The sequence below is a fragment of the Neopsephotus bourkii genome, unplaced genomic scaffold (genome assembly GCF_033783945.1).
Source record: "Neopsephotus bourkii isolate Nb327-2 ecotype Australia unplaced genomic scaffold, CSIRO-AGI_Nbou_v1 NB_214, whole genome shotgun sequence".
Classification (NCBI taxonomy): Eukaryota; Metazoa; Chordata; class Aves; order Psittaciformes; family Psittacidae; genus Neopsephotus; species Neopsephotus bourkii.
The window spans coordinates 201013-224365 of NW_026900726.1; the positions used below are offsets into that span (position 1 = coordinate 201013).

A 23353-nucleotide genomic window follows, 5' to 3' on the forward strand; every position below is an offset into this window, starting at 1 on the left:
GAAAGTTCAGATTGGATATAAGGAAGGAGTTCTTTACTGTGAGAGCGGTGGGGCACTGGCACAGGTTGCCCAGAGAAGTGGCAAATGCTCCATCTGTGCGGGTGTTCAAGGCCAGGTTGGACAGAGCCTTGCGTGACATGGTGAGGCATCCCTGCCCATGGCAGGGAATTGGAACTGGATGTTCTTAAGGTCCTTTCCAACCCCAACCATTCTATGATTTTATGGCACGGGTAGTAAGATTACTTCATGCCGCAGCCCTATTCCACTCTGCAAACACTATGTCAAAACTCTCATACTCCTTGATGGGCATTTATAGCATGGGCTCTTACTCCCTCATCCAGGGACATGTGCAATTTAGTTTTTGCATGATTTCCCCTGTGTTGGAAAAGGAAGATGCTATTTATTTCTTTTCAGGAGGGATTGTTTTTAATGAAACATTTGCAAGGTACAGTATAACCCTCAGCAAGGGCTCTGTTGTGTGCCAGATGTGGTTTCCTTGTCCTCATCCTCACTGTACCCTCCTTGTGCCTCTGCATTTTTGGCCAGGAGGAGCAGAGAAGGGGGCTGGCAGCTCGTGCATGTGCTTGTCCCAAGGCACTGTGTGGGTTTAATATTTCTTCTCAGACTTCAATGTGTGGCACAGGGCTCTGGGGAGCTGGGCCAGGGGGAGCTGGCATCCCAGGCACAGCTCTTCCAAAGGTAGAAATCCGGTGGAAGCTGTACCTTGCCAGTAGGAGACAGCTTTCTCTCCTCTTCCCTATCCCCAGGGGTGGAACAGCTGTTTTTACTCTTTGGAGGATAGCAAGGTTGCATGTAACAGAAGTGCAAGACCCCAGTGAGTGGTCTGTACAAGGGATTCAAAACTATGGTGGGTTCCCCCCCCCTCCTAAGGCCAGAGGAGCCCCCTGCAGCTCTTCTTATCAGCTGGTGCAGGTGTGGCCATCACCTGGTATCCCCCGGCACTGAGGCTGGCCTGCTACTGGTAAATCTGCTACTGAACATGTTTCAGTATCCAGAGCATTGCTCTGGAATTAAACAATTCTTAAATGGAGTATGAGTGGAACCTAACAGATTGTTTAAGCATTTCTTCCCACACTGCCATCAGGCTCTGGATATCCTGAATCAGAAGTAATGTGTTTAAAACTCTTTTAGAAAAATGTTTAAATTACTAATAATCAAATTATGGTCCATTATTTGGCATTGTCTTGGGTTGTATGCTATGGGAGACGAATACCATTTTTATATGTGAGATCTAGATCGCTGCTCAGGTTGGGCTGAGTATCGGTCAGTGGGTGGTGAGCGGTTATATTCTCTTCCCTTGTTATTTCCCTTATCATTATTATTATTGGTGGCAGCAGCAGTGGTTTATATTATACCTTAGTTACTGGACTGTTGTTATCTCAACCCATGGGAGTTACATTCTTTCGATTCTCCTCCCCATCCCTCTGGGAGCTGGGTGAGGAAGAAATGGGGGAGTGAGCAAGCAGCTGCATGGTTCTGAATTACCAGCTGGGCTTAAACCACGACAGTTCTTTGTGTACCTCATATCTACCTGCCTTGGGGAGCAGTGCCAGTCCCTCTTCAGGCAGTTCCTGCTGCAGCACACAGTGTCCCAGATTTAATGAGATTTTGATGGGAGTGTGACTGCCTGCCTACTTTCACCATGGACTGGAAATTTTAGGCCAGCCAGAAGAGGTTAGCATAACAAAGTGGCAGGTGAGAGGGAGGCATTGAATTTCAATAAACTGGGGAATGAAATCTCCTTGCTTGTGAATTCAGGCTCCTGGCTCGGGCATCCCTCTCACTTACCTTAGAGCAAATCTGCTGTCATGCATAGGAAACAGCTCAGCAGCTGCAGTCCTGGCTGCCATTAAGGTGGAGGCTGACATTTATTAAAGACCTGCAGAGCTTTGTGGAATGAAAAACGTTGTTATGTTTATTACAAGTCAAATTTTGAATAGGTAGGGGCAAGCATTTTGCTGAAATTGGATGATATCTCTCATAGTTATGCTGGTTACACTTGGCTCCGCACATACTTGGGTGCTTGGCCAGGGGTGAGAGGGAGGTAAGGGATGAAAGGGACTTAGTATGGAGGGGGAAAACATGAGCAAGGAGAAGAAAGCAAAAGAAACTATGGAAGGTTAAAAATAGAAACAACAGTTAGGCTGGGGGGAACCAAGAAGAGGCAGAACAATAATGCAGAATCTTTGAAGAAAAAGGGGATAGACAATGAAGCCTCTTATGAAAATGTAAATGGCTGAGTCTGAAGATAAATGAGGAGCCTGCAAAGAAAGAATGAAAATAATGAAAATTAAAAAAAAAAAATTAAAAAGAGGAAGACAAAAAGGAGGGAAATGTTTAGAAGGAAAATGACAGGTTTTCGCAGGTGTGTGCTATTGAGCATGTCAGCAGAGACACTCTATAATCTCCTCTAATAACGTGATGGGTACTGGGGCTTTGTAAAAACAATCAAAGCTCAAATTTTGCAGTTATTTCTTCAGTGAAGTGCAGTTTCCTGAGCATGTAAAGCTGATGGTGTTCTCCTTCTGTGGGTCTCCCGCTGCGGGTTATGGTCCAGCCTTTCCTTCCTGGGGACTACACCAGGAGCTCTGCTGCCAGCAGTAAGCAGTGTCTCCCAGGGCACCACTGGCTCTCGCTCTGGCTGTGGGGAGGCTGTAGAGGCAGCAGTTCAGAGCTTGCCTGATGTTGCACAGCCAGCAAAGAGCTCCCTGACAGGCAGTGAAGGAAAGGGACTTGGATTTTATCTTGGGAAAATGTTGCCATTCTCCACCAAATGTGTTGGGCTTTGGAGGGCTGCTTGTCGTGGTTTGGTCTTTTTTGCTGTGTCCCTGTGGAGGTTGTTGGGGGTTTTGGGAAAGAGGGATGTGGTGCCCTGCTTGCTGAGGAGGAGGCAACCTCCCATTGGGCTACTCGGAGAATTTGTATCATGGTCACTCTTTTGTCACTGGTTAAGCCTTTGGCACCATGGGGAGTTTCTTGGCTTGGTGGGATGCAGCTATGATAGATGACGACATCAGATGATGCTCTGGAGAGGTGTGATGGTGCTTGCATTTGTGGGTGGTCAGGCTTAACACATAGGCAGGCAGGTAGAAGAGTATGATTACTCCAAGCCTGCCTGGCATCTTTAGTGGTGACTGACTCAATGAGTAGCTGTGCACAGCAAAATGGGGAAGGGATTGAGTTCACTGGCCTTGCCATTCCTCCTCTCCCAGTGAAGGGATTTCTTTCTGATGCACCTGACTCTCACCAGGGACAGTCTTGTTGCCGTGCACGCTGTTCCTGCATGAATGGGGCTGCATGTCTTAGCCCCTCCATGGAGATAATGTTTTCAGGAGGGAGATGGCGCTGCATAGTTTATTAGAAAGTCCTGTCACAAAAACCTATCTGGATAGTGTATTAGTCAGGGCCCAGGGTAAGACCATAGCAGTTGCTGTGGACATTAGAGGTGGAAAGCAGATATATGTCTCTTCCTTAAAGAAAAAAAAAGGTTGAATCACAGGGATGTAATTGACCACAGCTTAAATAAAAATAAAAAGAAAGTAGGAGACTGGTGGGGATGAAACTCAGCAAGCCAATTATCACTGTTAGTCCCTGTCAGGCTGCACATGCATCCCCACCAGCCTCCACTGCTGCGCTCAGGATGAGCATGGTACGTTGGTCAGGCTTGTCGCTGCCTTTTCCCCACTCTCAGCCTGTGTTTCCAGGGTGTAAACATCTCAGAGCTTCTGTATCAGGCTTAACTTAGGCCGGTGAAAGGCTGTGCTCTCAAAATGCTCTGCATGGTGGTGTGCACCTCAGCAGCTCTGTGGTTAAAGGAGAAGCATTTATCAGCCTTCTAGGAATTTAATTTTCACATTTTTCTCATATTGGTTTTGGGCACTTTTGGGGGTTGAATTTGCATTGGTGGTGTGAAAGGAATTGGCTTTTCACTTGCAGCATGTGAGCTAGCGGGCTTTTCATTTAGCCTCTGTGGTTTTTCCACAGCCTTATTCCCCACCCCACTCCTGAATACACCCGTAAACTCTGCAGATTACCAAAGTAAACTGCATGGATTAAAGTCTGATGCAAAACTGTTTTCCAGGAAGTATAACAGGCTGCGCTTAGTTTAACTGAAATCACTTTGCATGGATTTTTCTGGCATAAGCCAGTCCGTAATAGGTCCAGAATGTCTTGAGTATTATCAAGTACTCAAACTCGCAATGAATTTTAAGGGGAAATGGCTTTCTGTCTCTTTTATATTGGGTTTGGGGTTTTTTTCAGTGATGGCTAGACGAATGAACATTTTTCTTAAACAAGGGTGTTTATTTCCCTCTTTTTTTAAATAACTTCCCTGCTTTTTTATCTGGGGGGAGTAGTGTGCAGTGTTGCTGTATAATGCATTTTGTTTACAGAGTGGTGACATTTGGAAGAACCTGCCTAGAAAAGCTGTTTGAAGCCTCAGGTACGAGCAGAGAGTCTTCTTCCATCTCTGCCAATGGGCTGCAGGTAGCTAGTCTTTCCCAAGGAAGTTTTCTCCCAAGTGTGCCTTTTAATAGGAACAAGCCAGGACTCACAAGCTATACGGGAAGGGAGCTTCAGTCAGTTTCGTATTGATTCACCACTGTCTTCTGTGCTGTCATGATTCCACTAGTTCTTCAGTCACCCTTGAGTCTGCCAGGGCACAGGAGACCTGAATACTTAATGTGCTCAAGCAAGGGGTTTGGAAGAAAAAACAGAGTAATTAACTGGGGAAAAAAAATCTTGCCATTTTAATGTAGCAGAAAAAGGAACAGGCTAAAGCTCTTCCTTTTTGAAGGTCATGTTTACAGGAATTTAGCCATGATGTGAAATATGAGAGCCTTTAAAACTGTTCCAATGTCTAGGTTACAGAGAAGAAAACACTGATGGGCAAGGAGGAAAAAAGAGGATGTGTCCTAGCTGTGCTGCAAAACAAGGCTCCTGAATCTACTTTTGGTGGGGTTTCTGTTTGAGTGGATGAGTGGGTCCCCTGTTTTGGAAGGGATATTATGCTGATACTAGTGTGCTGAGTTTAAATAAGTTTTCTTTGGTAAAAGAAAGAAGAATAAATGTAAGCAGATGAACTAGTGAAGCTTGGTTTCCTGTTGGTTTTGCTTCATAGTTGAATTCCTAGATGTAGTGCAGTCATTGTGTTTCCTTGATTCAGGTATCCCCATGATTGTCTTCTAGATGACTTCTTTGGTGTCTAAGGGTTGACTGAACATTGCATTGTTGCCCAGAAAGAAATGCTAATGTGTGGTGTATATCTCCTCTAGTTCTCCAGCTACTTCATGAAACTGTGAAACTTACTCTGAGACTGCTGTTCATCTCTCAATGTGTATTTGAGATCTTTAGTAGCTTTTGAAGCAATAGCCACTTGCTAAAGTTAGGTGGAGACAGGCACAAACACCTGCACTGTCAGGTGATGGTGTCTCCTCTGGTAGCCTGAGTATCTGTACGGAGAGGTCAACCTGAGAATGCCTACCAGCCAACATTAAGATGAAGGAAGATACTGTCCAAAGATCCTGTGGTGCTGAGTCCTGAAGACTGTCTTTCAGCAGTCCTGGAATCTTTGGCAGTTGCTCCCTTATTTTTCTTTCATAGGAGGCCAGGACATTGAGAGATTCTCTCTTCTTGTAACTGCTGAGAAGAGATTCCCTTTCTCTTTTCTGCTCAAGAATCTTCAGGCTACTGTGAGTTAGTGTTACTTCCATTACGCTGTGCTTTCCTCAATCTGCTGAGCGGACAGCAACCAGCAGAGTATCTGCTGCTGTTCCTGGGTATGCCTCTCTCAGTGTCTCAGCCTGTTAAACTCCAGAGCCTGCCTCATTTGGGGAGATTCCTGAAATGCAGCAGTAGCACAAGTGAAGTGCTTCATGCTGGTCATTTTGCTATTTACCTACAGGGTAGCAAATATCAGATGGGAAGAGCCTTTTGCACTCAGATGCAATGGTGAAACAGGAACCGACTGAGAAAGCTGGAGCTTCTGGAGACCTGGGGACAGCAGTGTGTCAGCTGTGCTTGGCTCTCACTCAGAAACTTCACCAGTAGAAGGCTGGAAGTGCTATAAATAAAATGCTGGATTCTGCTGGAGTCGGTGGTATTGATCCTGTGCTGTAGACGTCGCAGGAACTTCCTATTTACTAGTTTATTTCATTACTTACTTTCTTTACTGTTTTGAGTAGGTTTTTTATGCACTACTGTGATACAGTATGTGCCTTTTAGTTAATGATAGGTACACCAAAGCCAAATTCTTATTTTAATGTGAGATTTATTTTATGAACACTTAATTTTAAATGCCTGCTAGTTCCTGCAAAGGATTTGGGGTATCTTGTAAAACTTGGAGCACTGAGCCCTAGGAGACCTACCTGTATTCGGATGTTTCCCTTTTGACTTTAAGCATCAGTGGTGTGCATCAGTGCTGCTGACTATGATCAAGTCATCTTCCTATGGGCCTGCTTGCCTTGTGAGGGTTACCTGAGGAGCAGGGCAAGCAACTACTGGCTGTAAAGCTGAAGAAAGTGTCCATCTCTTTCTGAAATGATGCTGCCATTCAGCATGTAGCATGTCTTGGATGACTACCTAGTGGTTTCTCTGTGGCTAACTCTGCTGTCAGTTCATTGAGGTTGCATGGAGCACTCACTGCTAGAGGAGAACAAGGCTTCACCTGGATAGTCATCACAACCCCTCTGCGTAAAAAGGGTCCAGAAATGTGTGGAATACAATTTGTATGGCAGGAACTGTTAAGTGAATCCTTTCCAGCTGTCTGGATTAGGAACTGCTACCATAGAGGTCATGAACAAAACGGTTTCTTCATGCACTTTGCCAAGGCAGTGCAGACCTTCATGATGGAAAGCTGTCATTATTTCCATCAACTAATCCTTGTTGATGGCCTTTTCTACTGCCTCGACATGCCCTGTCACCTTCCTCATCTCCTTCAAATAAAGCACGGTTTGTACTGAAAAGTGATGTTCCCTTCTGTAGCTGTGCATGTGCATGCTGCTCAAGCCTGGCAGAAAGTGCCCTTTTCCAGGGAGAGCAACTTGACAGTGGCATTCTGTCATTGGGGTGATAACCAGAGAGATGGAATGGGAGAAGGGGAGGAAAGGGAAGGGTACTGTGTGCTTTAAAATGCCCAGATCAATTAATATAAAGATAAATACATTTATTAAAAGATTTCAGTAGAAAGATGCCAACCACTCTCACGCAGAAAGTCAACTGCATGTTTGCGTGTGCCAAACCAGCTTTCCAAGCTAGCAGATGGCTACACTGGAGCAAGAGAACACCTATTTGCACTGCCTCAAAAGCTCTTCCAAGCACAGCATTTCTCCTCCCTTCTTATCCCCCAAATCCCCACCATCTGAACAGGAGGAAGCTTGGAGTATGAAGAGCTTAAAGAGGACAGATGACCATACCTACCTACACAAGAGACAAAATTGCAGAAATACAGTAGGATAAAAAACTCATCAGGAAAATAGATTTGCAAAAGTAGCTGTTCCTGGTTTTCTCTCCGATACCTTGATGAGACGGTAGAAGTCTGTCAGCTGTTTGACTGAATTTGTATTATTCGTCTTAATTCTGCTATCCACAGTCTCTAGAGCAGGAGGAGAGCAGGTGGCCCTCGTGGTTGGAGAACTTGGACTCCATCCGGCAAGAGCCAGAGCGTGCTTTTCATTCATCACAAGAGTGCCAGCTTCAGAGTAACAGTTCTGAGCTGCCAGAACCTTGTTGGAGGAAAGTAGCTTGGAAATATCAAAAAGAATTAACATTTTTCCTTCCAGCTCCCAGAAAACCCTCATCATCATGCTGACTTCTTGGCTTAGTAGATGGTTGTTGTCTAGTGAAGATATATGTTTGTACATGTTATGAACAATTTCCATGCTTTAAACAGGACTGATTGAGAAAGAAAAGATTTCAACTGTCTTAGTTTGTATGGGGGATTTTTTGTTCTTAGATTTCAAACCTTTTTCTTGTCTACTTGTTATCCACCCCATGTCAGTAATCTGCATCTGAAGAAGATGTGATTCTTATCTCCTTCCCTGTCTATGCATCAGCATTTTCACTTTGTCTTCCCATAGTAACTTGAGACTCAGACATGGCCTGAACAGAAGTTTGGGCTGTAATAGAGAGTAAAACCTAATTTCTGTGCTTCCTTCAGTGCTTTGCTTCTGAGGGCTGAAACACTCCATTCTTGTGTGTTCATCGGGAAGATGAGTTTTGAAGGGGATGGACTCAGATTCTCAGTTTGTGAGTCTTTAGACTTTAGTTCGAATACTGCTGCTGACAAAAATTGTTTCCCAAGTGTGTCTTGGGCTGTGTCAGATGCAAAAATAAATCATAGCTGCTAAGCTTAAGGAGTGACTGGTTCAAAGGGGTTGTTGGAAGCTCTAGTCCTGGGCTTTGCAGCTCTAGGGACAGGTCAGGTCGCAAAGGCAGATGGATGAAAGGCACTTGCAAGGTCCTAAAACCATCATTATTGCATAAATGAAGGAAAAACAGCTCTCACATGCGTGCCTTGACCTCCTGTGTGATCTCTGCTGAGCTCGAGAAGCTAGGGCACTAATCGCTGAAAGCAGCTCTTGCACTCTTACCTCGAGTGTTGCTCCTGGTCTTACTCATATAGCTGAAGTAGTTGAGAATCCTCCTTGAAAATTGAGTTTTGAGAAGGGCGACTCACCTGACTATAAAGCACCACGAACATAATTGTCGTCCAGGGGAATACGGCCTGAGATACGTTGTTTTGAAATGATACTACATGACCCTCCCTGTTAATGCCTGCCTGCTCACTGTGCTAGGTGGAATGAAAGAAGGCTTGTAAAAAATTGCAAAAAAGGAGATTTTTTTTTAAGCTTCCCATGTCTGGAATTTCTTAACTTCAGCTTCAGGGGCGTAAAACATTAAGACAGTGCTGGATGCCCAGCTTCAGACTGCATCAACTCCTTGGCTGTGTGTTTGCTAGGGTAGCTTTTTTTGCTTTCTGTGCCTGTCCTGCAGGCTCCAGGAAGCTGTGGCTTAGAAGGTTGCCCTATGCTGGTTTAAACCACAGCAAATACCCATGTCCCTGCTCTTAGCTCACAAGTGCTGTTAAGTAAAATGCATCAGCTTAACTCTCTGGAAGAGGTGCCTGCTGATGTCCTCTGCCCTCATGTTTTCACTGGCTTAGGCTTGCCTTAAGCTGCAATAGCTCGCTAGTGATGCTTGGGATCAGTGGGAGAGCTAAATCCTCACAAAGGTGAGATTGTAGAAGAGGGAGGGAGATAGAGAAAGAAGGATTTGTGAGCTGACTCACCTTGGCTTGCTCCCGGAGCTTATTGCCTCCGGAGGTGAGCGGTTGGTGTGGTGCATGGGGGTCTGCAGCCCACTGCTGCTCCCCTGGTGTCTCCCCCGGGCTCTGTTTCAGACGTTTCCCCCTCTGTTGGGGATGTGCCAGGGTGGGCCAGGGTGTGAGTGAGATCCTCAGCAGAGCTGCAGGAGCAGGGCAGTCCACAGTGTGCCTGAATCTCACCTGTGTCTGCCCTGGAGCGCCGGCCTGCTAACGGGGTGTGCTGCGGGCACAGAGCCCACCAAGGAACCATGTTTTCTCAGGGCTTGAGTAGTAGAGCAGGCTGTCATGAAGCACGAGTTTCCCCACTGCAGGGAAGGGAAAACCCCTGTCCCTTTGGACGTCATCTCTGCCACTACCTCATGCCTTTTTTTACTTGCAGGCTGGTTTGCACACTCCTCCTTACAGAGAGCATCTGCCTCGCAGAGCAGGATGGCAGAAAATGTGTCTGGGAGGAAAGGGAGGAAGGGAGGACAGGGAGGAAAGCTTTTCCTCCCTGCCGTGGCTGGGAGATGGATGCAGATGTGAGGCCTGTTCCCTGCCCCACCATGCACCTAGCTCACTGTGCTCTTTGGGTACCACTGCATCCCCAGCATCTCTGCCCCTGTTGTCAGGGTTCGCTCCACCAGTGCTCCAGCTAATTTTTACTTGATGAGCAAACGCTGATTCTCACTGCTGGGCGCTGCCTTGTCCTTTCAGCACCCCTCTCTGGTTTCTCCTTTTTTTTTTTCCCTTTTAATGAGGTCACTTGAACTTCTCCATCTAAATTAGCTGTCCTAATAACCAGATGTTCCTTGGAGTTCTTTGGGAAAGGGTGGGTGGAGAGAGGAGAAGGAGCTTGTTAGCAGGTGCCTGCTTTCTCCTGCTCCCTGAAGCTGCTTTAGCTGAGGGCAGAGGGGCAATGGGGAACAAAACAGGGGCAGCAGGTATGAATGTGCACCCAGCACCAAGCACGCTGGCCACAAAGCAGTCAGGGACCAGAAATTTTGAAGAAGCATCTCTGAACAGCACTGTGCTGGCAGGGCTGGAGGTCCAGAATAAAGCCCGGGGAAAGGGAAGGGTTTCAGCTCCTTTCCTGGAGCTGAAGCACTCGTGAGCAGTTGAGAAAGTTGTAGTTCCCCTGGGTCCATCAAGGACAAGCCAGAGCTGGGGCTGGGTATGTCTGTTCCCCTTCAGCCTGGACACAGAGGAAAGGGTTGCTGGTGGGGCAGGGGGTGCCTGCTGCCAACCCCTGTGGGTCCTTGGTAGGCTGCTGGAGAGCATTGCTGCCCCATGTGCCTGGGGCAGACATTCTGGCTTGTGATCGCACCATCTGGCTAGCAGGTCCCATGTGGCTTATGTGTGCAGCTTTGACCAGGAAGCCCCCTTTGAAGATGCACTGTGAAGCAGGAGCAGGCTGTGCAGTGGGATCCTCTGCAAGGGAGGGAGCATAGGGATGGCATTGACTGGGTGCGTGGGGCGGGCTGGGAGCATGACCAAGGGAGCCTGCAGCAAGCAAGCAGAAGTTCAGGCTCTGAGTTGGAAAGGTAGCCTGATTTCCAAGTTTTGCATCTTTCGTCAATTTATCTTTTCCCTTTCTTTTCTATGTGAGTTAGTTTTGGTTTTTCCTGTGCCCTTTCTCACTGGCTGCTTGAACTCACCCTGTTGCTTTGGGAGATCCGTTTCTATTGGCATAATCATTCCAGCCAGTAGTTAATGTACGAACAAGGATACTGTTGTAATTGGAGGATTTATTACTGCTGCTGTGAAACAACTGCCATGCCTCCTTGCTTAACTCTTTGACTCCCCTCTTGCCTTCTGCCAGCAGCTAAATCAGTAACAAACCGCGCTTTTAAAAAGGTGCGGACTGGAGTTGTGTTATTTTTCAATTTTTATTTTATTTTCCTTTCTTACCCCAGAATGCTGCAGTGATTAAATTGCAAGGGACTTTAGTGCTTCACCATGCGTTCTTGATTGTGCATCAACTGAAAGTGACTTCATAGTTCAACTTCTCATTTAAAATAAGGCTTAAATGTTTGCATGAGGATTAGAAGTATCCTCTGTTTTTCTTTAGACCACAGACCCAGTTCTGCTCACCCCTTCAGAAGCTTGAAGTTAATTTAGTAATTCATAAAGTAATTCAAAATTCATTTTCTTTCTAAATTTAGTTCAACAATTATTAAGTCATTTATCTGCCTTACATTTAAATCTGCCTTTAACCATCCTTACTTCTCAGCGCAGGTGGGCTTTACTGAAGGAAAGTAACCCCCAAACCAACCTTGTGTTTTCCCTGTGGTATGTGTTGGCAGATAAGAAAGAGAAGAGGGAATTTTGCACAGAGACCCTCAGTCGCAGTAAAGATTTGCATCCTCATATTCTGGTCTCAGGTGGGACTTCGGGCAGTGGGGGAAACACAAGCAGCAACAACAGGATCAAAGCTTTCATCTGCCTGCCACAGACCACCTGCAATTCTCTAGCTGGGACTTAAAAATAAGGCAAGCAAAGGATGCTACCAGCAGCATGGTCCGCTCAGTTTTGTCCCCTTGCAAAGGTAACATTTGAGGGTCTTCATCAGTTTTGCAGCATAGCACAGTATGTGTTTTCCTCCTTGCCGAAGTCATTATGCAGACTTTTGACTGTCAAGAAGTCACAGTGTCTGATGCGCTGCAGCAGGTATGCATCATCATGTACAGCTAATTGCCAGGCACAAGGGTTTGGGAGGATTACTTGCTAATCTAGGTATCTTCCCTGCCTTATTGCCACCACCTTCCTCCTGCCACATGCATGCACACGTATTTGGATCCTGTAAGGAATGGAAATCAGTAGTGGTGTATGGGAGGGATATAAGGAGCATGGCTCCCTGAGAGCTTGCAGTGGGTGGGAGGGGCCAGGTCCCTTCCATCCTTGTGCTCCCACCTGCGTTGCCTCTCATGGTGTTTTTTAGTGCTTGCCAGTGCTCACCTCTGGACTTCTGGCACTGACACTGTGGTTAAACACTCTTGAGCAGCTTGTTTCTGTCTTGCATGCACGACCAGAGGGGTTGGGGGAGGAGATTAATGGTGCTGAACTGGGATCCCTGTGGGGCAACAAGATGTCACAGGGCAGCTGGAAACATAACTCTTGCACTAATTCCCTGGAAAATCCAGAGTGGTATTTCTCAGCCAGAAGCAGCTCTCCAGGATCTGCACGCTACACGTATTTGTTCTTCCTAAATAGTTCACACTTGATGCTTGGCAAGCTTAGCTCTCTGCAGGCAGTATGAAGTGGGCAGTTGAGGAGACAGGGTAACATGATAGGGTGCCTCTAAAGTATATCAGTGGGTAAACGCTATAACAAAATCCAAGGGAAGAAGAGGCTAGTGGGTTTTGCTTGTCCTACAGCAGCCCAAAAATGATGCTGGGTAGCCTGTGTATGTTGTTTTACTCCTGAAGAGCCTCCAAGTGTAAGGGTGCCATGTTGCTAAGTGATTTTCAGTGTTTTACCAGCTCAAGCTAGGGAGCCTCTGGCTGCCAGCCTGATGCTCCTTCTGTATCACGTAACAAGGAAATGGCACTTCATGCTGCCTTGCTTGGGAGTAGATGAAATGTTGGTAGCTCTCTGGTTTGTATCCGGCACATAAAAGCTTTTCTCTTGGAGGTGATTGGGGTTTTGGATACCCAAGGATGAACCAGAACCAGCCTGAGGAGAAAGGAGACCTCTTTGTCCACATGGGCAGAATTCAGCATGGCACTGGGAGCTGCTGGAAACAGAGGTGGTCCTGGGGCTCAGAGAAATGTTGAGGCATGCACCGAGTCCAGACCTGGGAACTCCAGTCTGCTCCCTGCTTGTTTTCTGGGAGACTGTAAGGCAGTTCCTTGTCCTAGAGTTAGCCCTAATTAGTTCACCAAGTGCTCATTGATAGCATGTTATTGAGGTGGGTTTGACCGGAGCTGCGTGTGCAGGCTTCCTGAGAAGGAACGCCCGTGGGCATCACCCTGGCAAGGGGGGAGCATCTCCAGGCTCCCTCCTTCTCCTTTTCCCAACATCAGGTCCCCGGGACTCTCCCTAGCTGGGTTCCTGACACCCTCTAGTGGCAATATTTATAGTCAATATTTCAGGAGATTTCAAAACGTGGTGGGGTTGGGAGCACCCTCTGCTTAGCAGCCCACCCACCATTGAGGACCTGGCCCAGTGCCTTCTGCAGGAACCTGGGGCTTGGAAACCTCATAGGAAATGTTGAAAAGAGGGGAGAAACAGGTAAAAGCTGGGTAAGAAAGAGCAGACAGGAGGACATGCCCTGCAGCACCCCTCTTGGCTCCGACTGAGGTATGGCCTTGCTACCCTTCAGTGACAATTGTCATGTAAGCTTACCTTTGCTTTCAAGTAGAGCTCAGCTTGCAGAGTGCCCCAGAAATCCTGGTTCATCCTGTGGCAGGCAGCTGCAGGATGCTTGGGGACAGCTTGGCAGTGTGATGTCTGGCAGCGGAGCCAGGGCTCCTCGGTGGACACTATGTAAAGAGTTACGCATGTCCCGATACACAAACTGATGTATTTGAAGCCTCAGTAGGGCAACTGGCTGATAATCCACCTCCCCATGCGTGGTGTCGAGCACAAGGGGATTGGCGAGCACCTTCACAGCATTTTCTGCTTGCTTTTCTCTGTGTGTCTTCCAGTCCTGATCTAGCCTGATGGGCTAAGCCATGCCTGTAACCCTCCTGTTGGCGCAGGCCAGCCTGGTCTATGCCCTGTGGTGGTGTGTAAGCCCCAGCAGACCTGCGGCCTTGCTGCAGGAGTCCCCAGTGTTCCACAGCACTCAGAAGGATGTGCTCATTGGGCTTCTGTAATGAGCTGTGACCTGCTACCATGTTTGGCTGCCTCTCGAGAACAGTATTTTCCCCTTTCTCCTACCCACTTCCCCCTTCCCAAACCTGGTACCCAATGTGCATCTTGCAGTGTAGCTTGCTAAGTTGTTTACGCATTGCTGGCCAAGCATGAGAGCAGTGGTGCGAAGCACAGAGCCTTACCACTAACCTGGCCAGCTCTGGGCTCTTGCCTGTCCCTCTTGATGTCTAATCCCTTGGAAACTGGGCTCTCATTTAGCAAGCGTGTCTCTAGTCCTCCTGGTTGAGAAAGTGAGAACAACCAGGTGTATGTCTGTGTCATGCTGATGTAAGACAACGGCCTCAAGGCTGCGTGCAACCCAAAAGGTCTTGCTGATTCTTCTAACTGGAAGGATCCTGATTGGCTTTTTTAACCAACAGAGCAGGAGGAATGTAGCACAGCATGTCAGGTGTTACCACAGTTAAGTTAGAGCCTTTAACAGCATGCCACCACCTACTGATTTTCCTCCAGGAATGCATTTTGCAGTAGGTTGCCCATGTGGTGTAAAAGATGCTAATCCTCCAGCCAGATTCTGACCTGGAAACACAAAACCTCCAACCTCCTTGGGGAATGGCAAGGCAAGTGTTTGATTGAGGCCCAGCCTTTGGACAGGCTTCCTGGTGTTCCTCCTAGGGAGCGGGCAGGTCCACATCTGGCAAGCCAAGTGCCTACCCCTTTCTTAAGCATGACCTGGTTTGTCCCGCAGAGCCATGCAGGCTCTTGGAGGTAAGCAGCAATTCACTCTCTGCCTTGTACTTAGAGAGCAGCCACACTACTGAGCTGTGGGAGCACACAGCCAACCAGTGGAGTGTGCAGAGCTCTCAAACTGGGGGAAGGAGAATAAGCAGGCTTTCTTCACCGATACCCACTTTCACCTCATAAGTTGTTGTGTGGAGGCTGGTGTAGCAGGGAGCTCTGCCTTTGAAACAGCTCAGCAGGAAAGTAACTCCAGCAACGTGATGATCAGGTTTAATTTATTTAAATAAAGTAAGAAAAGTTACAAGAGCCCATGGCTGGAGGGCAAAGAAAAAGCTGCGTGGCTCTGGAAATTATTCAGGAAGGTCTGAAATGAGAAATTCAAATGTTACCGTGCAGGCGGTATAAACCAGCAAGGTTAGATGATGCTGTCACCACTGGTTTGGGAGTCAGAGGGAAGGGGAAAGGGCAGAAAGAGGCCGGATCCTTTCCATGGTCTGCCAGAGGTTATTGCTGGTGAGCAGAGGACAGGAGACCCAGCAAGGAAGATGAGAAGAAGAGATGGAGGAGGAGACGAAGTTACAGGGCATAAGCAGCGGCCTGTGATGTCAATGAACTTAGCAGATACTTCCCCTGTCAGGGGCAGTAAATTCCCTGGGTACTGAACACATGGTAAAAGAAAATGCTCCCATCCGGGCTGGACTTGGGAAGGTTTCCCTCTCATTTATATCATCTCATGGGTTTTTTCTTTCTTCTCTTCTGGTTTTGATTTTTCTGCCATAAACAATCATAGCAGTTGTCGTCACTGCAGCTCATTGCTTTCTGTAGCTGTGCCTGAATGAAATAAATGCAGCTTTCAGCAGCTCAGCTAATTTCATCAAACCTTCCAGCGCTGTCAATGAAACTGAACTGAGATAGGTTGATTATATTCCACTGGTATGCAGTAAAACTGTGGGCATTAATAGGCTTTTTCTAACACTGCCTTGTCTGCAGAACTGGGGAGAAGGTTTGCATCCTTCCTTCGATGTGGGGTTTCGAGACAACAAAGTCAGAAAGGCTTATTTTTAAGAAAGTCTATCTTTTGCTGGCAGAACCTCATGCTAAAATTAAGGTGCTTGGTAAAATCACACAAGGTTGTGGGGCTGCAATGTTCTTTTTTGTCCCGATTTTAGCAGCTGTACTTCCTTCCCTCTGGTTAATCAATTGGAAAAGTAGCCAGCAGTTTTATTGCCTTGACATGTCTGTGTCCTGAGCAGGCACTGGGCAGGCTGCGATTAGTGCATTGCTGCCCTCAGAGGAGACACTTTCCTCCAAATGTTCAAACCCCTTCGTTTGGCCTGAGAGGTTCATTAAAACATGAAATGGTATAAACAAAGGAGAGGGGAATTGAATCTCCTGACTCTTTTATGAAGGAAGATTAAAGGAACTATGTTTAGCTTGTCCCCACTAGTGGCTGAGGGGTGAAGACCATGCCAGGGCTAAGGACTGGCTGAAGGATGTGGGCGGGAGAGGGGTCATGAAGTATGCTGGGGGCACACAGTGAAGGGGAAGTTACCCATGATGAAATGCCTTGATGGAAAGTATTAAGCTGTGCTGCTCTGCAGCATGATGGAAAACCCTGTGCAGTTACTGAGGCCACTGATCAGGAATTTAAGCAGAGCAGTGGAGTATGTGCTGCAGGTCACAGTCTTTCCCAGCCAAAGGTTTGGGGAATGATTCTCCTGTTTTGGAGGGCTAGATGTGAGCTAACAGGCCTTTGCCAATACTTAACAATTAATTACAACTGTAAAAAGAAACCTCTCTCCCAGCTCTCTGGGCTTTAGACTTAGCATTTTAGTATTGCTAACTCCTGTGCTGTGTTTCCCTATCCCCCTTTGCTGCAGTGATTCCTGACTCGCTGCGAGTGACAGCGGTCCCACAGACACTGAACAAAGTGGAGCACGACTCCCTGGAGCTGAAGTGCGAGGTGTCTAAGAGCACAGCCCAGCACAGCCACGTCTCCATTGCCTGGTACCGGCAGCGGGGCAGCGAGGTGCCTGTTGAGGTCATCTCCCTCAGCCGTGACTTTGTCCTGCGGGCTGGCAGTGCCTATGCCCAGCGGCATGCTACAGGGGACATTCGCTTGGACAAAGTTGGGGAGACCACCTCAAAGCTCACCATCTACAACCTCCATCCTTCGGATCAGGGCGAGTTTTACTGCGAGGCAGCAGAGTGGATCCAGGACCCTGACAAGGCTTGGTATGCCATGACCCGCAAGCGTTCCCAGGGTGCCATCGTCAATGTGCAAGCCACCGGTCAGTGTCTTCTCTGCCTGTTCTCGCTCAGCTGGGTGGTGGGAGGAGTTGGAAAATGGGGCTGTGCCTTGTTAGGTGGCTGGGAATTGGGTGGCAGGCTTTGTCTCCTGATGTGGTCACTGAGCTGGGACTGACACAGGACCTAAAACAGATTTTAAGCACTTGGTTCTAGCACAGGCAGTGAGAGTTTGGTAAGTGGGTAGGAAAGAGTGACACAGCAGAAAATAAAACTAAAACTTTGACCAAGTGCTTCTGTATTGCACAAGGTCTATTTGCAAGTCAAAATCCTTCTTCCAGGCCACAGCACAGGTTTCTTTTTTCTAAGGATCTAAAGACCCAGCTGAGCTCTTTCTTCTTCTGATATCCCCAAAGACCTTGACTCTTGACCTTGGGCCAAGCAGGGTCTGAACGGGACTAGGCTCCAGGTCACATCCTACAGTACCACTGGATTCTGGTGTTGCAGCAGAGCTGCTCCCAGGAGTAAAGTCTGGAGGAAAGCATTATGATTAGGGAAGCCTTGCAGCTTATGGCAGAAAGCTGCCTCTCCTACAGCATGGCCAGTGTGGGCTCCCACAACGAAAGCAAGCCCCTAACCTGTTCTCGTGCAGATGTGCATGTCCAAGGGATGTTGGCCAAGCAGGGAGTAGCAAGTTGTAAATACTTTGCAGAGGTGTGCTGGCTGTCTTGATGGGCTTTCCATGCTGACTTTTGGGCTTTTCCATGCTTTCCATGTTGGTTTGTCTTTCCCAGATAAGGAGTTCAGTGTCCGGCTGGAGACAGAGAAGCGGATATACATCGTGGGTGAGCCGGTGGAGTTTCGGTGCATCCTGGAGGCACAGAATGTCCCTGACCGCTACTTCTCCATTTCCTGGGCTTTCAACAGCTCCCTCATTGCCAGCCTGGGACCCAACGCTGTGCCAGTGCTCAACAATGAGTTTGCCCAGCGTGAGGCCCTGGGCCAGCTCAAGGTAGCCAAAGAAAGTGACAGCATTTTCGTGCTGAAGATCTACCGCCTCCGCCTTGAGGACAGTGGCAAGTACAACTGCCGGGTCACTGAGCGGGAGAAGACCATCACGGGGGACTTCATCGACAAGGAGAGCAAGCGGCCGAAGAACATCCCCATCACTGTCCTGCCGCTCAGTAAGTAGAGACTTGCTCATGCCCTCCTGGGGCCATTGCTCTACTGAGCAGCTATGTGGTGAAGTTGTGATGTGCCGAAACGTCAAGTGTGAAGAGGGAGGATGAGAGTTTGCATGCTGTTGAGGCTCGGAATCTCAACTGGCAAGATACTGTATTTTTTGATGCGTGATAGAGAAGGAGGGATATGTGTTGGGTTTGTAGGTGGTGAAACATGCCCCCACCTTGGTAATGACTTCCTTGAGTTGAAGGTATATGTGACAGCCTCTGATTTGCTCCTCACACTCTCTGCTTGCTCTGCAGAGAGCTGGGTGCTCTGAAATACTCTGCAGGCATTATGGGGAGACTAGCTTGGCTTTGGTTTATCCTAAGAGCTGCTAGCTTCCTGCAGGCTATTCAGTGGCTGTTGTTCAACTGTCTTGCAAGGCAACTGTACTGGGAGAAACCAGGGTTCATGTGATCCTCAGCCCTGGTTTGCTCTTCAGCATGGAGCTCTGTTGAAGTCACTGTGTGTCTGCCAACCCTCATGAAAACAGCCCTGCCAGAGGCTTGCTTGAATGTCTTTTGTGTTTGTCAGACCAACAGGATGAATACAAAAATAACAGGGTAAGAGGAAAGGGTCCACTGATTCATTCCTTGTTTTGCTCTCTGAAACTCAGGTAGCTGTTGCTGAGGCTGCCCTTGCAGTAGGGTTTGACCAAGCAGAGGGTAGCTGCAAGAGGATTTTGTGCAGTGTTCATCTTCTATCTCTTAGGTTTCAAGGGAAATGCAGCCCTTTCCTCTAGCTTTTTTTCCCCTCCTTATTTTTCTGAAAGAAATTCTATTTCTTTTCTCTCCTACCAATATTTGGTCTCATTTGTTTGGCTTTGAAAATTACTCTAGCTGGAAATCTTGCACTGGACAGATGTCTAAAATTTAATAGTTCTAGGCACAGCCACTTTTCAGAGAGATTTCATTCTTGCCATTTGATTAATCACCAGCTCTAGGAACAAATGTGATGATTTTCCATGGGTGCTACATGTCCATAACTCTGACCGGAGACAGCAGGAGTAACCAGCACTCAGTATCTCTGAAAAACCAGACATAAAGCCTTACATTTTGGGAAGCTCAGGATATGAGGTTTTTTTGATGTTACAAGACATTGATAGCTACCTCTAGTGTCACTAGCGATGGGAGTTAGGGAGAGCTTCTCCCACAAAGGGTTGTAGGAATGGACATGGCAAGATGGTGATCATGGTGATGTGAACTGAAAAGCCCAGGGAGCTGGAAGCTTTTTTTGGCAGAGCCGTTTGCATGTGGTACATGTTGTAGCAACACACATTCCAAGTTCTGCTGAGATCCCATCCTGAATCTGCGACCAGAAGATGCATCAGTGTCTCATGAGCCATAGGCAGAGATTTCTCCCGGCTTTGACCTACACCTGCTTTGAGTGTGCCAGTCACCAGGAGCAGCTTGCTGCCCACAAGCTGGTTTTGGATGTGGTCACGCATGAGGTTAAGACATGCCTGGACCTAAATCCATGGGCAGTTTCCTGCACCTGGTAGAAAGCCTCTCTAGCTGGCAGCGTCCTTCTTGCAGACCGAGAAGTGGCGAGTGTGTATCATCTCCCCTGTGTATATGCGTTTCTCCCCTTAGAGACCAGCATCTCCTTGGAGATTATCAACAACGCCAGCAATGTCTTGGAGGGGGAGAGCCTGCGCTTTGGCTGCAACGTGCGCTCAGGCTTTGGGCCGCAAAGCCGCCTGTCTGTTGCCTGGCACCTGGTGGACAAGCTGAACCGGCGCAGTGAAATTGTGCGTCTGGATCGGGAGGGCACGCTGCAGCCGGGCCCCTTGTACACCGAGCGCAGCAGCTATGGGGGCATCCAAGTGGAGCAGGTCCGGCCTGGCTCCTTCACCCTGGAGATCTTCAACAGTGTCAAGGCGGACGAGGGCCATTATGAGTGCCGGGTGGCGGAGTGGACACAGACACTGGATGGGGAGTGGCAGATGGTTGGGGAGCGGCACACAGGCACCCCGGTGTCCATCACTGCTCTGGGTGAGTACTTGAGGTGCGGGGAACAGTGGGGCCTTGCTCCTTGTGTGCCCAGCATCCCCTAGGAGGTCACCTGTGAACAACTGGGGCTGCTCTCGGCACTGTGGCCTTTGCTTGCCAGCACAATGGAGGTACCCAGCAGCTCCCACTAGGTTGGTGCAAAATGCCTGCATGCTCTGTTGCATTTGGGGACAAAGTCTAAGGGGTGGCTGTGGCAGGAGCAAAGCCAGGGATGTCTAAGGACAGGGACAGTGCTTCCAGTGTCCTTCCAAGGAGAGAGGCTGCTATCCCCACAGTACTGAAGCCAAGCTATGGGCATCAATTGGCTATCGGCAGCCTGTGGGCATCAAAGCCTCCTACATGCCCTGGGTAAACCTTATCTCTGCTAACCAGACCAGGAGAGCAGAAAGCCGTGGCAACTGTCCAGACACCAGAAATGACGAACATCTCTGACAGCATCAGAAGCCTGATAAAGACATGTGCCAGGAATTGTCCTCCCTTCCTCTGTAAGGAGGCCCTGAGCTGCTGGCCTGGAGCCACAACGTTGTCCATGACCAAGCTGAACTAGGACCTGGAATCACTGCAGCTGGTACTCTGCTCTGCAAAAGGGCTCCTCCATTTCAAACACAGTATGACCACATTGGTTTAGGAGAGGGCAGGTAGGGCATTAGGGATTTTGGATGGATTGTGAATTACTTTGGTCCTGCTCAGGCCTTGCTATGTTAAGTTCAGGACTGGTTCCCAAAGTGCTCTGCAGGAGGCTGAAGAAGGGATGACTACTTGTATGAAGCCACTGATTTGCAGAATGGCAGGGCTATAAACAATCAGAGAGCTCTATTGAAAGGTTGAGATAGGAATTTTGGGTTGTTGGGGTTTTTTGCTGTTCTCTATAGTATTAATCTTAAGCTTTGGCAAGATGTGTGAGAGACCAGACTTCAAAGTTGTATCTTATTCTGATCAAAATCTTGCTTTTTCCTCCTTTCCTGCCCTTGACTTTTGACCTTCTTTGCAGAGGCTGTTCTGTCTGCAGCTAGAAATCTTTGCTATGTAATTTCCAAAAGCAGGTAGGGATGTTAGTTCATATAGAACTAAAGGCAGATTCCCATCTTGTTTTAACAGCATCTTCCTCATGAGGTCAGCAGCATTTGGCCTGCTCTAAGTCAGTGTATCAGCCCTTTTCTTTGCTCTGCCATTTGCAGAAGTGATGAAACTAAGTGCTGAGATTTTAAAATGTATCACTTTTACTCTTGTTAAAATATGAGATGCTCAAAAGTGTCCTGCAGTTCCAGAACATGTGATGGAAAGGTAGTTACCTATCCTCCTCTGCTTCTTCTCACAGAGAAATTGCTGGCTGTTGGGTACATAAAGTCAAGTCCTAAGGAATTCCTAGGTCCTCTTCTTATAACCAGCAAAGCTGAAGTAGATCACGAAAATTTAGTGGAGAAAATACTGAATATTGTTTTGTTACTGCTGAATCTGGTATTTTTTGCTCATCATACTGTTTTTGAAGTATCCTGAGAAACTCGAATGGAAGGTGCTAAGAAGGAGCAAGAAAGGTTTATGGCTGTAGAAATTGCTAGTAAAATAAAATGTAGTCAATTTAGTGACACTCACATTTCAAGGTAAGGTCTAATCGTTTACCAGTCTGCAAGGATAAGAAACTCTTTAGCTGAACCAGCACAGATGATGTTCAGACCCATAAATGTTCAGACCCATAAATCTATCTACAGGGTGGCTTGGTAGCCAGAAGAGGGATGTGGTGTTGGAAAAGACCAGATGTCCCTGAGCTAAGGATCTTGAGTGCTCAGTAGGGACTTCAGTCCCTAGCTGGTATGGGAAGGTGTAGGCAGGTGGGGAGGAACAGGGGCAGGCTGCTGTGTTCTTGCAGGGAGGTCTTGCAGAAAATCTGCCCACTTCTATGCATGGCTCCTCTCCTTTTTTACCAAGTCCCGAAGGAAGAAGGACCTTTGTGTTAGCCTTAAGTGCCATGAGCATGTTGATTGAGTTGAAGACCTGGAAAATATACCTGGCTTTCACACAGCAGTCAAGGCAAGTCCCTTCATGAAGCTTCCTTGTCCAGGCCAACTGGAGATTAAACATTATAATATCAGCTGGTTTGGGTGAAATGAAGTTGGCTTTCTAGGGTCATCGCCAGTATGGTAGCACTCTGAGCTAGGCCCAGGAACATGCTTGCCAGGGCTGGAGGGCTGCTACAGGGTCTGAAGGTAAGGGTTACATGGGGATGAGATTCAGCAGTCCTGAGAGGACACAGCCTGGGGTCTTGCTCTCCTCCCCTGGGTAATCACTGAACATGTTGCTTTAATCCCAAAGACTGACCTGTTTTCTCAGTAGTCACACATCCTGGAGCTCTGTCACGGTGATGCCATAGGGCTGCAGAGGCACTTGCAAGAAGAGTGCAGATATGGTGGTGTTCGTGCTGTGGCCAATGCGGCCCATGGCAGCAGCTCTGGGGGTTGCAGTTTGCTCCTAGCTCACCTCTTAAGCTGCAGTGCCAAGCCAGTGGCAGACTGAAGCTCCATGCTGATCCACATCTTCCTGTTTCTGCTGCACACTGACTGGGGTCTCCCCCAGTAGCAGTGGCTGGGATGGTCAGGGGAAGGAAGAAGAGCTGCCAGCCAGTGTGGGACACCCCACAGAGCCTTCCAGGAAGGGAGCAGTTCTTGAAGATACTGCTGGTAGAAAACAAGGTCCCTTCTAAATCTGCTGACCACACTGAAGTTATGGGAAGAGAAGAAAATACTGCTCTCTGCAGCTAGGAACAAATAAGCAATGGAAGCACTCTGACCCAAAATGTAAGCCACTCAACTGGGAATATGTTATCCTCAAGTTACTAACAGACTGCTGGTTTTAAACTCCCTTAAACAAACTGCTGAGGGTAGACAAGTCAAAATGTATTGATAAGCTTGCAGAGTGGTAGACGTGAGGATAACTGCATAAAGCCATCCTGGAGCTGTGATCTGGAAAGAACAAAAGCTATGTTGTGTGAAGAACA

General features: G+C 47.8%; 1 protein-coding gene across 5 annotated transcripts in view; it reads left to right on the forward strand.

Annotated features, from left to right (window-relative positions):
• IGSF3 (immunoglobulin superfamily member 3) overlaps positions 1 to 23353 on the forward strand; it is a 157420-nt gene that overhangs the window by 106048 nt on the left and 28019 nt on the right. For all 5 annotated transcript variants that reach the window (XM_061344382.1, XM_061344385.1, XM_061344381.1 and 2 more), the window contains 3 exons: positions 16759 to 17169; positions 17920 to 18309; positions 19942 to 20343. In XM_061344382.1, coding sequence (XP_061200366.1) covers positions 16759 to 17169; positions 17920 to 18309; positions 19942 to 20343 — 1203 coding nt within the window. The remainder of the gene's footprint in view (positions 1 to 16758; positions 17170 to 17919; positions 18310 to 19941; positions 20344 to 23353) is intronic.